Source organism: Haliotis cracherodii, unplaced genomic scaffold, assembly GCF_022045235.1.
Source record: "Haliotis cracherodii isolate W230 unplaced genomic scaffold, xgHalCrac1.p SCAF_15, whole genome shotgun sequence".
Lineage (NCBI taxonomy): Eukaryota > Metazoa > Mollusca > Gastropoda > Lepetellida > Haliotidae > Haliotis > Haliotis cracherodii.
This window is the reverse complement of record NW_027266270.1, coordinates 31,957,939-31,980,876: the sequence shown is the minus strand read 5'-3', so window position 1 is coordinate 31,980,876 and position 22,938 is coordinate 31,957,939. Positions and strand designations below refer to the sequence as shown.

The window sequence follows — 22,938 nt, the reverse complement described above, 5'->3', positions numbered from 1 at the left end:
GGTTGTCATGGAGGCTATAGATTTAAAGTCAGAAAAGAAACCGATGCTCATGATGTCAATCACTGGATTGTCTGGTCCACACTCTATCCACAGACCAACGTCATATATTGCTTCGGCGTTTAACAACAAGCAAACAAAACAATACGTTAACCTCATTTCGCTTAGGGTCTGGGTAATGCTACTATTCCACACAGGGCACGAATCCCACGAATCGCCACGATTTGTAAATTTTAGGATTCGTGGAATTTAGCAAATATTCTGGTTCAATTCATGACGCTCTACGATCTAGTTACGATACAGGTACGATAGAGTTACGAATATTCGTGTAATTCGGCGGGATTCGCATGAATATTGTCAAGAATTCACTACGATTTACAGGAAGCTATTACGAATACTGCACGAAAGTTAGGAATCAGTTACGAACCAGTTAAGAATACGCCGAATGCATGTACGAATCAGGTACGAATAAAAATGAATTCGTGACTATTCTTGACAATTTTGATAGCTTCGGCGTGTATTCGTGGGATTCGTGACAGATTCGTAGCCGATTCGTCGTAAAGCCACAAATTCACGAATCCCCGAATGAGTTAAGAATACCTACGAATGCCTACGAATCGATTACGATTCAGTTACGATGCCTAAGAATGCATTACGATTTGTTACGAATTAACTACGATATTTTTTAATCGGGAGTTCGTGGCCAAAACTTTTGCCACGAATTCCCGATAGCTCATGAATTGTAAGAACTAACTACGAATACATGCGAATCATTTAAGAATTTCACGAACTGATTACGATTCAACTACGAATCCTAAAAATTATCAATTCGTGGGATTCGTGGTCTGTATGGAATATTAGCATAAGATACACACTATTATGCAAGCTGACACGTGCCAATTAGGTGAGTCTTAATCGATTCCCTTCAGCCGGTTGCCAGGCTTTTAACAGAATTGAGTGAGAGAGACCAGGGCTCCAGATAATGTTCAATCTCATTAAAATCCGATCTTAGTTCTCGCTACCGCAAACTTTGTTTAGCGGTAGCGAGAACTGAGATCGGATTTTAAAGAGATTGGATAATGTTTTGAGCCACTGAACTTTTTTTCATTCGCATTCATTGTTGTGTCATCATTCTTTGATAGTTTGTTGGAGTATTCAATATATGTTACTCTCTTCCAGCCAGAAGATGTACTACTTTATTGACAACAACTTCTGGTATATTGCATATAGCGATGTTTCGGTGTAGATTCTTACACTGTTTGATAACTCACTCAGGCTTGATATCGGTGTAAGAATCGACATCGAAACATCGCTATATGCAATAAACCGGAAGTTGTTCGTCTTCTTACTTACCAACCTCTCGTATACCAACCCTACGCTCTTCCAGTCTTTGAGTCTTCTGAACATATGAGTTGACGTTTCTCTAAATAATTTTGATGTTGTCTCGGGTTTCAACATCTAATTACATGTGTTGTGTGCTCCGCAAGTGAATCACATGTTGCACAATCTCATAACAGTACAGTAAACTACGGTTATAACGAACACGCTTATAACGAACTTACGGATATAACGAACCTACTTTATGGTCCCGACTAGTTGCTGTAGTTATGCTGTATATATGCTTATAACGAACTACGGTTATAACGAACTAAAATTAGTAGTCCCTTTGAGTTCGTTATAACCGTACTTTACTGTAATTACATGTCAAAGTAGTGAGTGAGTGAGTGAGTTGGGTGTAACGCCGTTTTAACAGTATTCCAGTTATATCGCGGCGTGTCAGCTTAATGTGGGAGGAAAGCCCGAAGTGATGCAGGTCTCAGACGTTTACCACTTCGGTGAAACCCACAAGTGAGGGTATGGTGCCGACAAACCTAGGAATATAATCGGGGCGAACCGGGATTCGAACCCACAATCATAGGCAACTCTGCACAGCGAATTGCGGCGCCTAAGACGACTGGGCCACCCGTGCCCCCACACGTCAAAATAACAATCAACGATATGTTGTAATGTCTGATAATTGTTTTTCTCTGGTACTACATGTGCTTAACACATCAGTATGCGTTAATAGAAATGACACATCCTTTCCATGATAATAAGTAATCACTGCTGCTAGCAGTCTGAGTCCATGGTACGATTTCGATAATATCCCAAGCATGTGTGAATGAACTACTATCAGGCGGCATCCGTCACAAACACATGCAAAGTCAAGGCAATTTTAAACCTGAAAAAAACACGAGGATATTGCATTGGACTTCGCTACTTCTTTCAAATCACTTAAGCACATTGATTAAATCATAAAATGATTTGGAAATAAATAATGGGACACACTGTATTTCAGTCAGTGACACAGCTGCCATGTTGAAGAACTTCACATGTACGGTGAGTGAGTGAGTATGGTTTTACGCCGCTTTAGCAATATTCCAGCAATATCACGGCGAGGGACACCAGAAATGGGCTTCACACATTGTACCCATGTCGAGAATGGAACCCGGGTCTTCGGCGTGACGAGCGAACGCTTAAACCACTAGGCTATCCGACCGCCCCTCACATGTACGGGTATGGTGTAGACAAACCAAGACGCAGAACCAGGTCATGTTTCGACCCCTGATTATCTGACACGTCCAAGGACCCAGCTGCGCAAAGAGGTACATTTTGAAAAACAAAAGTTATTTCTGCTCCATGCTATTTCAAAATTCAAAATTCTTCGACATATTAGTATTCGTATTTATAAAAAGAAACAAAATGGAAGAGAAAAAAATGTAAATCATCTACCAGGTGAAATCTGCCATTGAAGTAACGATGCAGATTTTAGTCGACTTGAGAAGGTCAACCACACACTCTTCGGAAAAAGGTTTGTCTTTATCGCCATTCCATGATATTTTTAGAAAGGAAAGTGGGCTGTTTTTCAGCAATATTCTAATAGCGGTGAAGAGGTTCAGTATTGTTGATAACCGTATAGTATAAACTCCCACTAACTGCGCAGTAACATTGATGTACTGCAGTTGATACTCATGTTCTTTATGTGTGTGTGTGTGTGTGTGTGTGTGTGTGTGTGTGTGTGTGTGTGTGCGTGAGCGTGTGTGCGTGCGTGCGTGTGTGCGTGCGTGCGTGCGTGCGTGCGTGTGTGCGTGTGAGCGTGTGTGCGTGCGTGTGTGTGACATGGATACTATTATAGACGAGACATATGAACTACGATCAGGGTTTTTTTGTAGCCCACCACAAGTGTGAATCGGGTCTTAACACATCTGTATAAGGTGTCATGTATCACGTGTTGTACATAGACCTTGTCTACCCGTGAAGATCCGGGTCAAAATAGGTCTTCAGCAACGCATGCTTGCCATAGCTTCCCGGAGCAAGAGAGTTGACTGACGATTAAAGTCCAGTTTCCACCCTTGCCGACCTAGGCTGGTATTATGGAGTTACATTTTGGCTGGAATAACGAGTCTATGCATATTCCAATCAAAATCTCACAACGAAATCGAAATCCTGTTCGTAAACTGTCGTGTAGAGTTCGGTCAATTGCAGGATTTGCAAAACATGTGCACCGCCAAGTCGTTGTCAACAGATATTTTCCAAACCTCCTCATGTTTTTAATCAAGGTGCTCGTGTGATTTGATGTACTTTGCGATGTAAGACCCGTTTTATCACAATTTAGATCTAGACTGGGCGCCGCCATTTTGTTTGAAACAAATTCAAGTGATGGAATGGAATTAGTCGATAGAAAAGGCTCAGAAAGGACATAACTCATAATAACCACTGGTGGCGCTACGATCGCGCCCAGGAATTCCAGCCTAGTTCGGCAAGGGTGGAAACTGGACTTTTAAAGTCAGTTAACTCACTTGCCTCGGAAAGATGTGCTTGCGATAACAGCGACTATGCTTTTCGCAAGAGGCGACTAACGGGATTGGGTGGTCATGCTCGCTGACTTGGTTGATGCATGCCAATTGCGTGGATCGATGCTCATGATATCAACCACTGGGTTGTCTGGTCCAGACTCGATTATTTGCAGACTGCCGTCATATAGCTGGAATGTTTCTTAGTGCGGCGTTAAACAACAAACAAACAACATCTACCTTGCCCAAGCTCATTATCAAAGATGCATCAAGATGAGACAGAATATTGACTCATATATGGTAATTCAAGCACAAAACAAGGGAGCGTAGCCCGGGCATTTGGTCGATGCCGAGGACGTTCTTGCAGCTTCATTATCGCAATTAGTAGAACATCGGTAAATGTGTTCGTCTAGTAAAGACCTGGGCAGACAGAGGCTGTTTTAACAACATCGAACACGCGCTGCTCTGATCACACCGGATAGTTTTCTAATCTTGGATGGCCTAATGAGGTGGTCAGGCCTTGTGTCTGACAGGTGTTTGCCAGATTGGTTTCGTTATATTACTGTTGTTGCTTGTTTTCGCGAGAAGGCATATATAACGAATAAGTACGCTACATATACGTGTAAAAGCAATATGACGATGAATTAAGTATTAGATAATCCCCGACTTAATTAATCCACCCATACGTAAAATTATGTTAACAGTATTTATACATGTTCGTAAATACAAATATACACTCACCGTACATACTTTATTAATATTTGCACATCTACACGTCTACACATGACTTTGTTTACTTTTCAAACCAAAAGCATTTTTGTGTCCGTTCAGTGGAATTCTGATAATGAATTTGGGCAAAATGTTTAATGTTCGTGGTCCAGAACGCCCCTCTACCCGGCTTGCTTCCCTTAACTCCTAAATGCTCAATATTGTCATTGTAGACATTATTTTTCTGTACTTGGTAGGGTTAATTTTCCGCAATGCTCACACAGCCAATAAATATGAAGCAGTGAATAACGGTTTATAAAGAAACACACTGTCCAAAATGTTTCAGGCACAAAACCACCTGCGCTGCCCATTTATAGGAATGTTTTGTACAAAGTTTGTATCTTTCTTTCCCCCCGTTCTGTAACATCTTTGTAGATATAACTGATGATATATATCTTAGTAAAGATGAATTAATATACTGTCAATCTGGAAAGTGTTGCGCCATGAAAATATTGCGAGTGGCTAACATTAGCCTTAACTGGGTCTGAAAAGTTTTACGACACCCTGTTGAGATTGACAAATATCAAAGCTACTTTTGCAGGTGTTAGTATTGATTACTAGGAAGCGGCGTGGTGAAATGGTAACTCATAATCAGTCAGGTATTTTCAACTATAGATACATGTGTTGCAGTTGACAAGGGAGGCTAGAGTGGCGTGTTTATCTAACAGTACAAACTGGCTGGCGAATGTCTGGACTACTCACTGTTATGTCAAGTTGGGTCAAGTTGGGTTTAACGCCGCTTTTAACAGTATTCAAGATATATCTCGGCGTGTCAGCCTAAGGTGGGAGGAAAGCCCGAAGTGATGCAGGTCTCAGACGTTTACCACTTCGGTGAAACCCACGGGCATGGGTATGGTGCTGACAAACCTAGAAAGAATCGGGTCGAACCTGGATTCGAACCCACAATCATAGGTTTCTGGCGTGCCCGAGGGACGCAACTCAGCACTACGAATCGCGTAATGTCAACAACTTGACGATATGTGTCAGTACTTCAAGTTATATGCGTCAGTCTACTTCAGAAATATACGACTCGTCCAATAAAACACTGCAGGGAGAATTAACCAAGAAGGGTCGTCTGATAAACAACGACCACGAGTCGTTTATTTCTTATGTGAGATATCAACATTATGCACAGCATATTTAAGGATGTTGATGAAATGTAAAAGCTTTAAAAAATATTAACCCGTATTTAAATAATGATGACTCCCTCTATAGAGTCCGACATCGGCAATGTCAGACAAGTCCATTTTATGCACAGGTGGGTATTTCCCGCAATCCTCATGTCGATTATCTGTACCTTTTCTCCCAATACCGATTGTCATATCTCTCCCACTTTTGGATGCGATCGTTCGGCCATCACCTTTATCTGCGTTGCCCGGCTACATCTACTGGGAACAACTCACTGGTCACTTCCCTCTCTAGTCTGTCTTACAGACCCTGATACAAATATATATCCAATACAGCCCATGCAAGCTATAATGTTTGGCAAGTCTAGATTACTACAGTATCTGAAAATGAAGAGAGTCACTGGGCTCCCTTTTATTATATTTGTATTAAGATAACTGTACGATATGTTCATTTCAGAGACTAGATGTTAGTCTATTCCCTCTCAAACATAATGTCGTCCAATATACGACGTCATCAAGCTGCTAGCCACACTACGGCGCAGTGGTGACTCAGCATAACACCACTGTCACAGGCTAATTTGCATATCACGTGATCAGACTTTTCTTTTGTTTGTAAACAAACGCGCATTTTCAGAAATCAGTATAGAACGGACTTACGCAAGTATTTGAAGGCGCTTTACATATTGTTTTGCATAATTATATAGATATGCTACTTCAACTGCGACAGTGAATTTCATGACAATATATATTTATACATCAAAGTGACCGTATCGCTATAGCTAGCTCTCCATTGGGCTTCGATGACAGCACACGGGGCCGTACAACCAATGTAAACAACCAACAAACAACCAAGTCAGCGAACCTGACCATCCGATGACCTAAGTCGCCTGACCCGTGAAGATTCCGGGGTAGAATAGGTCTTCAGCAACCCATGCTTGCCGTAAAAGGTGACTATGCTTGTCGTAAAAGGCGACTAACGGGATCGGGTGGTCAGGCTCGCTGACTTGGTTTGATGCATGTCATCAATCCCACGTGCGTGGATCGATGCTCATGATATCAACCACTGGATTGTCTGGTCCAGACTCGATTATTTACAGACCGCCGTCATATAGCTGGAATATTGCTGAGTGCGGCGTTAAACAAGAAACAAACAAACCAACCTAAGTCGCCTCTTACGACAAGTATGGGTTGAAGACCTATTCTAACCAGGATCTTCAGGGGGCTTTTCTCGAGGCAGATATACGGCATGCTACTGTATACACATATGTTGTATTCAGTACGTTCCACACTATATTGTAACTTTTATTCACATATTAATGTTCTTAGGTTACACGCACTTCTTTGCCTCAGGGGTAAACATACCCCAGGGGGGTACAAGGCAATATTTTTGCGTTTACAGTTATAGGGTATTTTTAGAGTATTCCATTAAAATTGATCAGTCGTTGTCTAGACATGTCCGACAGAGATTTATTCAAACACTTTTGTGTGGATAAACTTCCTCCTTTCCGGCGGAGGGAAAACTTTAGAAGGAGCCATGTCTTATGTCATAATCTGAACCCACTCCTATAAGGTAATTCCAGTGTTCGACAAGCGCTAACAACACAGCATCTTGTTGCAGTTACATGAACTACCTGGCGAATACCACAGATTATCGGGGGGCACGGGGGGCCCAGTCGTCTAAGGCGCCGCGATTCGCTGTGCAGAGTTGCGTCCCTTGGGCAAGCCAGAAACCTATGATTGTTGGCTCGAATCCCGGTTCGCCCCGATTATGTTTCTACGTTTGTCAGCACTATACCCATGATCGTGGGTTTTACCGAAGTGGTTAACGTCTGAGACCTGCATCACTTCGGGCTTTCCTCCCACATTAAGCTGGCACGCCGCGATATAACTGGAATACTGTTAAACGTGGCGTTAAACCCAACTCACTCACAGATTATCGTACCATTGGGTATTTGTCGGCATACGCAAATCAATAGTTTGTTGGATAATTCATGAAGTTTGTGATGTTATTTTTCACAACAGATGGTCGAGTTCCGTATGCGAGAGTATTCTCCAACTCAAGTGTCAAACTCAAGTGTCAAACTCAAGTGTCAAACTCAAGGTCGAAGCTGGAAACACCTTACCAAAATGGAAACCACGGAACAGTTATTACGAATCTAGGATTCGAACCTAGGAGCAAGACCTGCAAACCTAAAGGACAAACTCTTAGACGTCGAGATGTTCATTTTAACACGTGATGTCATTTATGCAATTTTCACCGGTATTTTACTTTTTACGCCAAGTGGAATCTCTTTCGGCGGACTTTAAACGCAGAATACGCTGGGGAAAAGATCATTTGTTACAGTTTTTGTTTGTTGGTTTGTTTTGTTTGGGTTTTTTTGTTTTGTTTTTGTTTGTTGTTGTTTTGGGGGGAGATGTTAACTAAAAGTCACAAAAAGAAATATTGTCTGGATCCTTTTTTCAGAGAAAACAAATTTACAGATTGAAGCGGTTACGGAAAAGGAGTACATTTCGGGAAAATAATAATTTCTATTTGGCTTATTCTTTAACGCCAGAAGCATAAACAATATCCTGTTGAGAATCATTAACGCCAGAACGAGCTGCTACAAAAGAAAAGTCGGAAATAACTATTACTGTTGCCTATCGTTTGTTACCCTTGCACAGATTGGTCAGTCTGAACGCGCATATTGATCTGGTGCAGCCACTGGAGACCACTTATAGCGTTGAGCGGACACGCCGAACAAAGGTCTGAGTGTGACAACAGTCTCTGAGGAACGAAAGAAAACAATACACAAGCAGTCAGGGCTTTTGAGGTAAGTTTTTTACTTCGGTTTTCTTTTTTTCAGTGTCATCAGCAGCAGCAATAATTATTATCATCATCATCATCATCGTCATCATCATTATTCATTCTCCATCCCTCCATTCATTTAATCATTTATTTTTGTTCCACGTGTTTTTTCAACATGCTCGTATGGGGGTTAGGTAGGCCAGTGCTTAAAGCGTTCGCCTGAAGACAAAGGGGTTCGACCATATGCTCGTTCGTCCATTTATCTGTTGATAAATATTTTAATCAAATATTTCCTGTTATTTCATTCTTTTTTCACGGGGTGTGAATCAAAATGCATACTTGACCAACATAGAACATGTTCAAATTGTTGGATACATTTGCGCGGAAGCGTTTAGTTCGTCCCTTTCTGCCTTTATCATGGAGACGCTCTTGGTTTAGCAATGACCGATATGCTTGTTCAACCATTGCTGTCAATGGATGAAGTTATGATGTTATGCTAATTGTGAATGAATTAAATTCGACGTGTTCATTGAAACTCCTGCATTCTGATTAGCTGTATTGGTCACGTGTTATTGCATTCATTTCCCAATGAATGTAAAACATTAAGCCACGCCCACCGAGGCGGACTACTTTTATTACTACGGATTGTCGGGGAATCCCAATATTACAGTCGAGGGAATTCCCTATGAGACCGAAGGCCGAGAAGGAATGAAACAGCAAACGTGCAGGCTCGCTCGCCTGTATTTTTCCCGCTCGCCTCGGTTCCACAACTTTCATGTCTTCGGGTTTCATTTCTGCTTAGCAATTTTACAACTGTGTCTTCTCGTCTTTCAGGGAACTAATGTTTAAATCTGACGGTAACTGATCATGTCATTTGAAACAGCTGCCTTCTCCCGGACATATTTGTTCCGGTTCGTTACAGTCTGACGGAGCGCCTTTAGAATACAGTACCACAACTTCTCGTGAGGACGATCTCTACCGTAGGTTACATGTCTCAAAGACAAGCAACCAGTTTTTGTGAGAATCCGTTGGACGCGAACTCGCGACCTTCGTAGTGTAGGCCCGAAAGCTAACCGACTGAGCTACGTCCACACTGCGAAACTAAGTGCAAGTTTACCTTGTCATGCATATGACGTTACGGAACTGAACGAAAAGGGTCGAATAGGTCACGGACACGTACGAAGGTTAGGGGTAGGCATGGTGTCTCGTGACTTTACGAATGATCCCGATGACATTTGGCACACTTGTCCCATTCCGCAATCTACAAGATACTGAGTGGTGAGGAATGAGCCGATATGGCGCGAACTGAAAACGGCTCCGGACGTCAGACGCCATACGTCGAACTCGCTAGTACGCATGAATGATATGGTAATATACCATGACATTTATGAATGCTTGATTCTGATTGGTTAAAAAGAGGTTTCCTTTTTGCTACGGATACCCCTTTCAAACATATTAAGATTTTCACACAAAAAAACGTGCGTATGAATACATAGATAGCCTACATATCGATTCACAGAAAATGGCTGCCGATCGATCACCCCATATGAACTGTAAAACGTATCTATATTCCCTCTAATACACGCTGGGTCTCTAATACACGCTGGGTCTCTAATACACGCTGGGTCTCTAATACACGCCGAGTCAAGGACTCTCGCGAAATTAACAGACGGCATAGCGTCAAATAGAGGAAATACGGTAGTTTGATATCGGATGTTTTGGGCGTTGGCTAGACCACAACCCTGACTGCTTCGATAATTAACAAATAATTAACAACATTAACATTAACAACATTAACAAATTTAACGAAGACAAATCTTTTGCATACAGATGAAATGTTTATGAAACTTTTAGGGAAATGTTCTATGGTGACCAGAATCGGAACAATTTAAGCTATTTCCTCATTGAAACAACCGACAATGAAAGTAAAATATAACATTGTAAAAAATGTTTTTAAAACTTTATTCATGACATGTTGTTTACAAACCTTTTTGTGATCGATTTTCGTTGCCATCTCCATCAGCCACCATCGTAAGGATTTGGCAGAAGAGGATCTGAAAGTCCATAACTCAGAAAACACTCGAAAATCTACGAAAACAATGTCCCGACATAAATTGAAGTCAAGCTTGATGAAATTCATTTCAGAACACGCACAATTAAGAAAATCATACACGACCCACTATTTCTGGGCCACGAATGTCTCATTCGTATCACACTCTGGCTTGGAATCCATGAAATCTTGAAATTGACAGGTCACACAATGCAGATACTGAGATAGGCCGAACCGCGTGTCAAAACGTCCGGCTCATCTGCAAGCTAAAAAGTGGCTGTTCAGTCATACTCAGTTCCATTGGTGATCATATTGTACCAGCAGGCTCGAGTTTAGAGTGTCATTTGTCAACTTCTTTTGAAAAACTATGTGTTTTGAACACTTTTTTAACTATTCGCGACTGTGGTGTTTTTAATCTTGAACTTTAGTAATAATTGTTACATATATAACAACCTGTGACCTCTTTTCGGAATATTCTGAGATTGCGGACCTGTGTTATTACGCGTTGCAAGAGAGCGCCATTTTCAAAGCGTTGTTGCCGTCATGGTAGAAAGGGTTAAACCTACTGTGTTTTGAAATTTGATGTAGTCCCACTGTAGAGTAGATACCTCTTTATTTTATTTTTTAACCGAGCGCTTTAGCGCGAGGTTCCATTTCGGGGACTACATCAAATTTCAAAACACAGTAGGTTTATCTCCTGAATGAACCGAAAACGATACACAGTCAGTCCTAACACCATAACCATCGTCCATTGTGACGTCATGACTAGTATGACGTCATGCCAAATCCTGTCTACAAAAGCGGTTCTTCTAACGTTGAGGGAGTTTTTCACAAGCTTCTACCTTTCTCTAGCCAAAATGGCATGGGGATATATTTCAGGTTTATAAACCCTACGTGTTTCTGTTTATTTAAACGCCAGTCTACGTTCTGATTATAACAGGGTATGAATAACAAAATGTAGGAACACTTTTCCGTTGATAACACGTTTTCAGCCGACCAGACGCGATGTGGTTCTTTTTCTTTATCAGTGAGAAGTAAAGCACGTGTTTTAATTTAGTGACGGAGTAAACATGATCAAGCCTGGTTAATCTCGTGTAATGTCTGTTTCTCGCACTGGAACTTGCTGGGTCTTTTCATGAATTGCCAGTCAACCAGCAATCCGTGTTACAAAGTTGCCAGGCAACGCATTCTATTGATTCTACTACAAATTCATTCGTCACCGCTCGCCCCTTTCCGTAATCTGCAAGAATAACACGAGTTGGTCACGTATGTTACACATTGTTACATCTGCTACGTTTGTCTGTAACATTCCGACATAATCCATCGCAGCTGTTAAAGATAGTCAACAAGCGCTCATTCCAGGCGCTGCTTGAATTAAACCCATAACGAGGCTTACAGTGTCGTGCTATTTGTACTACTGGTGACGATACACATCGACTACTTGTAGCATTTTCTTCACCTCTAACGTCACAGCCCCGTTCGGAAGACGTCAGCACCACGTCTGATGACGTCGTATAGATCACAAAATTATTTTATAACGTACACACAGAAAGGACAATAATCTACTTCCCACCAGGCCTGCTGGTGTGGTGTGCTAATGAACGTTCTCCATTACAGTCCAGCTGATCCAGTCTGACTACAGTTGTCATGAGCGTGTGTACTATCGAAACTCCAATACTTTTAACATAGACTTGCGACAGTCGTAGCCTACACAAGGCTATTAAGGTCTACCTCATATGGGGCTCCAGACTGCTGGTCGAGAAAGACGAGACCAGTCTAAAACCAGCGTTCGTATTTCATTGTCTTCCATTATGGGAGTCAATTATGTTTGAATTATTTTGATTTGGGGATAATAATAGAAACTTGACGTCGTGGTTTTATGAGTTACACGAACTATACGTCATATTTTACCGAGGGGGATAGGTGACATAAACTAGACTTTAAACTATACTGAAGGAGATAGGTTATATAAACTAGACGTCAAAGTATATTGAAGGGGATAGGTAAATTTAAACTAGACGTGATAAATTCAATGAGATGACAGGTTACATAAACTAGACATAAAAGCATAATGAGGCGGATAGGTTACATAAACTGAACGTCAAACTGTACTGAGGGGGACAAGTTACATAAACTAGACGTCAAACTATACTGAGGGGGACAGGTTACATAAACTAGACGTCAAACTATACTGAGGGGGACAGGTTACATAAACTAGACGTCAAACTATACTGAGGGGGACAGGTTACATAAACTAGACGTCAAACTATACTGAGGGGGACAGGTTACATAAACTAGACGTCAAACTATACTGAGGGGGATAGGTTACATAAACTAGACGTCAAAGTATATTGAAGAGAACAGGTTACATAAACTAGACGTCAAACTATACTGAGGGGGGCAGGTTACATAAACTAGACGTCAAAGTATACCGAGGTGGGTAGGTTACATAAACTAGACACCAAAGTATACTGAGGGGGACAGATTACATAAACTAGACGTCAAAGTATACCGAGAGGGATAGGTTACATAAACTAGACGTCAAAGTATACCGAAGGGATAGGTTACATAAACTAGACGTCAAAGTATATTGAAGGGGGTAGGTTACATAAACTAGACGTCAAAGTATATTAAAGGGGGTAGGTTACATAAACTAGACGTCAAAGTATACCGAGGGGGGTAGATTACATAAACTAGACGTCAAAGTATACCGAGGGGGGTAGGTTACATAAACTAGACACCAAAGTATGCTGAGGGGGATACGTTACATAAACTAGACGTCAAAATATACTGAGGGGGGTAGGTTACATAAACTAGACGTCAAAGTATACTGAGGGGGGTAGGTTACATAAACTAGACGTCAAAGTATACTGAGGGGGATAGGTTACATAAACTAGACGTCAAGGTATACTGAGGCGGAAACTAGACGTCTACTCCTTTCCCCGAACACATTTGTCTACTTTTGAATGCAGTATCACCAATCACCCGAACAATCTTCTCCAGTAAATCCCTTTTTTCTCAAAAAAAGAAAAGCCAAGAAACACAATTTACTAGCATTTACACAATATACGAAAAAGAGAAATCCCACAAATGAGGTTTAGTGAAGAATAATAAAAGAGAATCGGTTTAATTTTTAACGCATCAATTAAACTCTTGTAGTTCCTAGGTAACAGTGATACATTGCATCGCAACCCTTCCACCTCTTGTTCCCCCTCCCCCCTTGTTTACAAACCCCTCCCACCCCACCCCCACCCAATACATAGATCCCACAGCACGATGTCCTAGGCCTCCCCATCTTGTCCCCACACTGATGTAGTAGAACACTCAAGGCAATGTGCTCGCTCCTAATTTGTTTATATCAATCACACAGAATCTTATCGCTGGTAATTTGGGAAACCTGTTTCCTCGCGTGAGTGTTATGTAACCTCTCAGGTCGGGCTATATGCTTGGGAATTACTGCGCTGTCAAATTCGTTTATGCTTCCAGGCCATGTTCGTGTCTTAAATGAAGATTTCGGTGAGTTAGCTACTTTTTTATAACAATTCCTTTGTACGAAATGCCATTACCCAAGTAACTTAAGGACAAGGTATATTATATGGGTCCTGATTTGTCTACAAGAAATATTTTACGAATCTCATCAGATGCGTTCATCTGAATGAGAAATAGACCTTGTTCTTTCAAACTCTTCATGTTTTAGGCTTATATCTGCATGAAGTATGAATGTGAGGTACTATATGTGTAAAAAAAGTTGATTTGAGAGGAAATTGAAAAGCGTTTATCTCACATTTGTCTTGACCCAAGCTGTTAATGTTTTATAGATGTATGTGAGGTAAGATGGATGGGGATTATTATCAGTTAGATTAGTTTTCAGTTGAGATTATTTGTTGTTTAACGCCACAATCGAGTCTGTACGAGACAGTTCAGAAATTGACACCATGAGTATCGATCTTCGCAATTGGGATGCGGTGACATGCATCAACCAAGTCACCGAGTCTGACCACCCCATCCCGTTAGTCGCCTCTTCCAACAATCATGGGTTGCTGAAGTCCGGACAAATGACGGTTTTATAGCGGTAGCCCACGAGGCTGCAGTTTAACACGAATGGTGAGGTGAGGTGAAATTGGGTTTAACGTCGCGTCCAAGATTATTGCACTTACATAGCGACGTGCATGCACGCGTGTGTGTGTAGCTGCTTGTACTAGTCCGGACTGATGCCGATTTATAGTGCTAGCTCACTGAGATACCATGCCGCAGTTTAACATGAATACCCCACTCAGACACAGTATACTGACTCTGAGCCGAGCAGTCTTTGTTTTAGTCCCTTAATGCCGAGCGCCAGACAGGGTAACAACAAGTACAATCTTTTAACGTCTTTTTGTATGATGCGGCCGGGGATGGAACCCCGGACCTTCCGCTCTCCGGGCGGACGCTCTACCCTAAGACCACAGAGGCGGTCTTAACACGAATGCCCTACTCAAGCACATTACACTGACTAGGAGAAAATAATTAGTCCTCAATACCCTGTGTTTGTCATTAGATCTGACTCATTGGGGGTTTGGGTGGTCGGGCAGGGTGGCTGCGTGCTCCTTTGCTATGGATCATCAGAGGCACTGACTTTCAGTATTGGGGACTTTACACAGAATGGCGATCTTTGTGCCTCTTTTGCCAGGTCTTCGTTGGAGGCTCAAAGGCAGAGGTCGTTGCCTAGGTCGTTCCAAGGTGGTACACAGGAGGCTCAGACATGGCCATAGACGCCATGGTCGCCGCGAATTTTTGAAAATATTCAAAACAGTCGCACATAGGTCGTCGGGGAGGTTGGTTGCTCAAAGGTGGTTCAAATGGGACAGAGGGGAGGCACAATCATTGCTGTTGTTGTTGAATGAAGGCACAGTGGACGCCCAGTGGTCGCCAGGTAATATATACGTTCTGCTGAAATATTTTTCGGTCAAGCTGGGCGATGCTTCTGCCTCCCTCGTGCCTCCTTTGGGCGACCAACAGCGTGCATTGAACGATGACTGTGGCGACCGGCGTGCCTCCATTCGGCGACCACGGCAACCCTTGAAACACCATGGCAATGCTTCTGCCTCTTTTCTGACTCCTTTGAGCTACCTGTAGTGCCTCCTCAGCCTGCCTATAAATAGAGGGCTTGTACCTGCAGTGTTTCATTGTGTTTGTAGACGCTGGTTAAACTGCGGGATGGTATCTCAGTGGGCTAGCGCTATAAAATCGACATTAGTCCTGACTAGCAAAAGCAGCCAAACACATACTCACCTCACCTCACCTCACCTCACCTCACCTCACCTCACCTCGGGCGTCGTATCTTCACAGACCTAATCGTTGAATTCATGGCATAAATCCTGCTCCTATTTTTTTGTAAATGTTTGTTAAATGTGAGAATCAAATCTTAGAGAACACTTCAACATGTTGTTTTATAAGGATTACCTGAGGATAGTTATCACTTCCTTCATTATTTCTTGGTGTTTTGGCTACAGGTATTTTCATGCTCCGTTTCTCTGGAACACCGCGTTCCGGTTGAATGAATACAAGTAGAATTGGTTTGTACACTACTGTGTAATGATGATTCATTGTAGTGATTTGGTTACCGCAAGATCGATATTCCTTGCACACTGATAATCTACAATCATGCCTTTCTCGTGCACTGGGTTTCCATACAGCGTTGACCTTTGAGATAAGTTCTGCTACAACAGGCTGGGTATTGGGTAATAATAGTTCAACGGCAGGGGACTTGCTTAAACATTAAGCATTAGCAATACGAGTGCGTATTGATATTTCTCCGTTGGTTTACGAATGAAAGAGATTTTAGTGACTGTAATATTGCCCCCTCGGCGGCCATAGTCTAAGAACAGCATGACAGGCAGGATAAATAATCGCTCCAAATAATCAAAAACACCGCCATCTATGTCTGATCTGAGACAATGTCAGTGTCGGGAACTAGAATTGGATAAGCGTGCAGTTGGGTTATGTCAGAGAGAGTGAGTTGGGTTTAACGGCGCTTTTAACAGTATTCCAGTTATATCGCGGCGTGTCAGCTTAATGTGGGAGGAAAGCCCGAAGTGATGCAGGTCTCAAGACGTTTACCACTTCGGTGAAACCCGTGAGCACGGGTATGGTGCTGACAAACCTAGAAACATAATCGGGGCGAACGGGGAGGCGAACCCACAATCATAGGTTTCTGGCGTGCCCAAGGGACGCAACTCTGCACGGCTAACTGCGGCGCCTTAGACGACAAAAATGGATACTGACAATATATTTAAAATTACGCAACGTTGTTATAGAATAATTCAGGCATTGCTTCAGATTTCCTTTCCCAACACATTATCGTCGGATCCAGCAGGACAAGCGAAAAATGAATTTTGGGGGTAAGACCTGAGGAAAAATCATATTTTGCAGTAATTGCAGTAAATTATGTTTTGGTGAGAAAAGTCCGAATTATGCAGATGTAAGATGTTTGTCAACTTCGTTGTACGCAGTTACGATGAAGTGTCTTACTTTTGTACTGATGGCCGACACCTCTAAAGATATTAGTTAACATTATGGTTAGAATCGTTTATGTGTGTGTGTGTGTGTGTGTGTGTGGGGGGGGGGGGGGGGGGGGGGGGAGGGGGGTTAAGTCATAAAAAGCTATTTAATTTCAGATGATGTAACCCTTTACACAACTGATTGTCAGCGTTTGAAGGACATATGCTGTCGACGTGACAAACACTGTGTTTACAGCAAATGCTGCACTAACATGAAGCTACTTCGGACACAATTACAAAACCACGAACAAATTTTCAGCTCCTTTTGTTTCGCCAAATGACAGTTATCGCAAATTTGTTTGCTTCTTTCAATATAACTATTGTTTTAGTCCTTGAAACTCGGGTAATTGATACCTTCACAACCCTCATTTCACGAAGAATGCCTCATTACAGAACAACTTTCCCACTACAGATAAGTATTATTATCTTAATTCACCACGAATCGTGATTCAATAACGTGAACATCTTATCAGTAATGGCGTTTGCTTTTAATGAGGGCATCATTAAGGAGACTGAAGTTCGTCCGATCGTGCTCTGTTGAATCAATTCTCCATTATTTTTAGAACAATACAAGATTATCGACCCACGGTTATTTCTTCAGGGTGAAAACTGTGAAGGGAATTGTTTTCAAAGAATAAACACGTGTTTCTCATCCTCACCTGATAGATTTGTCCTGTTCTTTTACCTAAAAATTCAATTTCATCCCTGAAAAAACTTAAAAATAATATCTATGAAATTGCTAAGATGCCGAGTACAGCATAAGGAGCATGGGAGTCCTCAGCATGGGAGTCCTCCCATAATATTTCTAAAAGGTAAATCCTCGGGATTTTCCATAGAAATAACTTCACACTTTTTATCATTAATTTCCCTTTGAATACATTTACTTTCATGTGCTTTGGATAGGCCATAAACATTAGCGGTCTTAGGTTAAAAATTGGTAAGATGGTCCTTTTTTTTGTCTAGAATTTCGTCATCATACTTATCTAACAATTTCTTAACCTTATTCTGAACAGACTTTTCGTCTCTTTACTCTTTTATCATATTAAAAACCAGTGAAAGTCAACGTACAGCTATTCATGAAATTCTAAATTCACTTAATGCGTCACTCAATTTCACGATGGAAAAAAGCAAATCCAGTTTAACCTTTCTCGATGTAAGAATCAATTTAATATCTGGGAGATTTATACAAACTGATATCTTTTATAAAGATACTGATACGCATCAATAATTGAATTTTGGATCATGTCACCCGTATTATACAAAACGTAATATCCCTTATTGTCTCGCAAGACGTATTTGTACCATTGTTTCCGGGAATGATGTGAAAACTACCCGCCTTGCTGAACTTAAGAGTTTCCTACTGAATCAAAATTATTCCGGAAAGCTAATTGAAGATACAGAAGGCGCTAAGTATTGAGCAACTAAAGCTGAGAGAAAAGTCTGAAGAAAACAATATGGGGAATAATTTAACTCTAGTATCTACCTTCAACCCTAATCATGAAAAAACATTGTCCATGGTTCATACCTGCCTATTTTGAATCAAAGTATTACAATGGAGAAGATGTTGACCAAATACAAAATTATCAAAAGACAAAGACAAGCCAAAAATCTTAGAAAGATTTTTCCAAGTGCTAAATTTGATTCTGTTATCATCACTCCACAGGTTTTTAAGTGCGGTGACAAACGTTGCCTTACTTGCAGCAATATTATTGAAAGCTGTACAGTCCAAATTACCAAGGACACTAAATTTACTGTAAAAACAAAATATGACTTGTGATACTAAAAATGTTAATCACTTGATTGTTTATAGTGGATGCAATGAAAAGTGTATCGGAAAGACAGAACTTAAATTGAAAAGAAGAATGAATCTTCACCGTTCACAAATACAGCAGCCTCAAAACCGCACGATTTCACTCAGTGAACATTTAGATACCTGTGGAAGCGGCAACTTTTTTGTTTTCACGCTATCCAAGTTGATTTTTTTATCATAAACCTACATTACTTAAAATAGAGCAACATTTCATTTAAGAATTGACTTTCACTTTAAATTTGTGTGAGTTCATGGGAGTATGAACCTTCATAGAGTGAGGGCCAAACTGTATGAAGGTCGGAGCTTGCGTAGCGGATTCTTACAAAAGTTTGCACATCGTTTTTTCGATTCATACCTCAATGAACCGACTAAAATACACAGTCAATGCTTATAATTAAATTCGACAACGAAAATATGTTTTATCTACAATAGTTTAACCAAAAATAGTTGTATATATCAAAGCAGACAAAAATGACAAGATTGTCAAACATTCCAGGTGTAGGAATACATACTGTGGCGTGACATGAATCAGGTGATTGTTTAATTTATGCACATAACTTGACACGCCTACAAAGTCAGTAACCAATCAACGGAGCATAAAATCAAAACAATGTTCATAATACCTGTCAATCAAGGCAAGAGGTGAGAAGAACTGCAACAGTCAGACTGTAACGAACCGGAAGAAATATGTCCGGGAGAAGGCGTGTGTTTCAAATGACATGGTCAGTTACCGCCAGATTCAAACATTACTTCCCTGAAAACGGGAAAACACTTTTGGGAAATTGCTTGTTAGAAATGAAACCCGAAGACATGAAAGTTGTGGAACCGAGGCGAGCGGGAAAAAAACAGGCGAGCGAGCCTGCACGTTTGCTGTTTCATTCATTCTCGGCCTTCGGTTTCAAAGGGTAGTTTGGACAATGAATATGCACGAAAGTCGCTAAATGTCCTGTGCATGACGATACACGTGAGCAGAAAGGGAATTCCCTCGACTGTAATATTGGGATTCCCCGACATTTCGCAGTAATAAAAGTAGTGCCCCGCGGTGGGCGTGGCTTAATTTTTTACGTTCATTGAGAAATGAATGCAATAACACGTGACCAATTCAGCTAATCAGAATGCAATAATTTCAATGACCACAACGAAAATGTAATTATTCATGAATAAGCGCCTAAGTTAAAAGTAAAGGCGTAAGTCATTGTCACCTTGGTATTGTGCCGTCATAGTTCTCCTAAATGTTATGACGTCACGTGACTATATGTTACAACTTCATGTCCGTTATTCAGTACTGGGGGCGGTCGGGTAGCCTTGTGGTTGAAGCGTTCGCTCGTCACGCCGAAGACCCGGGTTAGAATCCCGACATGAGTACAATGTGTGAAGCCCATTCCTGGTGTCCCCCGCCGTGAAATCGCTGGAATATTGTTAAAAGCGGCGTAAAACCAAACTCACTCACTAAGTACTGCTCTTTCTCGGGTATGGAAGAAAGTGAAAAAGATTTCTGGCATTTCATGTTCCAGTCGTGCTACTCCGTCTATTGGTAAAGACACGCCTACAACAACAAGTATTGACAAGAGTAACGCTCTGGCACAGCCATTTCCAAAAGTATCGAGTACAGACAACTTTAACACAGACGTTCTACTCTATAAAGAAACACTTGAATCAGAATTCTCAGACATCTTACATTGTCCAACATATCACATTGCTGATTACAACTCATTATTTAGTTTCCAGGAATTAAAGAATGCCATTTCTGGACGAAGAATACTTCTCCAGGTGATGATTAATTATGTTATGATATGTTTAAACATCTTCCCCTTGTCAGCCTTGAAACCATGCTTTTACTTTTTAATAATATTTGGTTTGAAGGCAAACTTCCCATTTCTTGGAAGGAAGCAATACTAGTTCCAATTCCGAAGCCTGGTAAAGATCCTACTGAAGCCACATCCTACAGATCTATTGCTCTTAACTCTAACATGTTTAAACTAATGGAGAGAATGGTAAATAACCGTCTGGTTTACTTCATGGAAAAGAACAATCTCTTTTCAGACGTTCAATCAGGCTTTCGGAAAAATAGATGTTGTGCTGATAATTTAGTGCGTCTTGAATCTGAAAATAAAAAGGCCTTAGGTAGCACTGAATATTTAATAGCTGTTTTCATGGACATTGAAAACGCATATGACATGTTGTGGAAGGAAGGTTTGGTAATAAAACTGTATAAATTTGGAGTTTGTGGACGAATGCTTGATTGGATAAAGGATTTCTTAAGGGGTAGAAATATACAAGTTCGCATTGGTACTTTTACATGTTAGATTATGGAACTCCTCAAGGAAGTGTGATCAGCCCAACATTATTTAATGTCATGATAAATGATTTATTTGAGCATAGCAATATCCTTGTTGAAACATCACAGTTTACAGATGACGGAGCGTTGTGGAAACAGTCAGTAATTTTGACACTGTCTTCAAAGGCATTCAGCAATCAATCTTGTACAGAAATGGTGTGTACACAGGGGTTTTAAAATTTCAGCTTCTAAATCTTCTACAATCATTTTTACTCGGAAGAAGATTCCTCGTAATTCAAACTTAGTCTTGTGTGGTTCTGATTTGGAGTTTGTGGATAAAGACAAGCTTTTAGGTCTCTGGTTTGATAAGGGCCTCACCTGGAAACCACACGTGGACTATCTGATTCAGAAGTGCAATGAAGTCCTGAACCTTCTGAGAGGTATTTCCAGTGCCAAATGGGGTGCAGACAGGAAGTGTTCATTAATGTTATATAGAGTCCTCATTAGATCTCGACTTGATTTCGGTTGTCAAGCCTATGGAACTGCATGCGCCACACAAAAAGCGAGACTTGATGTTGTTCAGTCGAAAGCCCTAAGATTATGTATTAGAGCGTTCAGGACCACCTCTGTCGAGGCTTTACAAGTTGATTCAGGTGAAATGCCTCTTGATCTCAGACGTGAACTATTAGAAGTTAGGTATATGTTAAAATTGAAATCTTTTGGGACTAAACACTCAACGTCAACTGTGTTGAATGATTGTATTGAATATTTTCATGAAAATTGGTATGGGCCCTTTTGGGATGCGTTCTCAGAGAACTGCTTTTCAACGTAATGTCCGTGATGTTGACCTAGTTGATATTACTACACTGCCTGAAAAGCCGCCGTGGCTGCTTGAACCTCCTTCAGTTTATCTAGATGTACTTTCACAAGTAAGTATATCTGAGCCAACACCTCGTGTTAAAGCCATAGCTGAAGAACATATCCGTAGTTTATAATGGATAAATGCCATGCAATTTACACTATTGGATCTAAGTGTCCAGTGTCCGGTCCTGTTGCTGCTGATGTCTACATTGTTAATAAAAAACGAGAAATTTCTATAAGATTGGCTGCTTACTTGTCAGTATTTTCTGCTGAACTTGGAGCTATCATTTAAGCATTGCGTTTTTAAGGCCTGTGTCTGCGGTCATTTTTAGTGATTCTGACAGTTCTTTACAAGCAATTTGGGTAGGTTCTCCCCAGCGAGACAGGACTTAATCAACATTATTCTCGACCTTGTTAATGAACTAAGTAAAGATCTTTTGGATGTTGAATTCTCATGGATACCTCTCATGTTGGACTACTTGGTAATGAGAAGGCTGATAAATTGGCTAAAGATGCTTTAGATTCTGATGAGTCAAAAAGATTATATATTACCTTCCCCTGCAGAATTAGGCACAATGAGTAGATGGGCATCATCCTTAAAAGGACGTCATCTCTTTGGCATTGGGCTTTTTTTAAAAACATTCCAACTATATCGAAACATTCGGAGAGAGGAGGTTCTTTTAACCAGACTTCGTCTTGGGCATTGTGGTCTTGGTGCGTATCTCAATGTTAAAAAAAACCATGTCTTCACATTCTACAGTGTGTAATCAGCTTGACAATTATTTACTTCATTATCAAAAATATGTCAGTCAGCGTAAGGCAATGGTGGAGTCTCTAACAGTTATCAATATTGACCTGTCATTGGCTGGAATTTTATGTTCTGGAAA

General features: G+C 41.0%; 1 protein-coding gene across 1 annotated transcript in view; it reads left to right on the top strand.

The window, feature by feature from the left end:
• LOC139461642 (cholecystokinin receptor-like) overlaps window positions 1-22,938 on the top strand; it is a 58,065-nt gene that overhangs the window by 13,092 nt on the left and 22,035 nt on the right. The window contains exon 2 of the mRNA XM_071243108.1: window positions 8,495-8,538. Coding sequence (XP_071099209.1) covers window positions 8,495-8,538 — 44 coding nt within the window. The remainder of the gene's footprint in view (window positions 1-8,494; window positions 8,539-22,938) is intronic.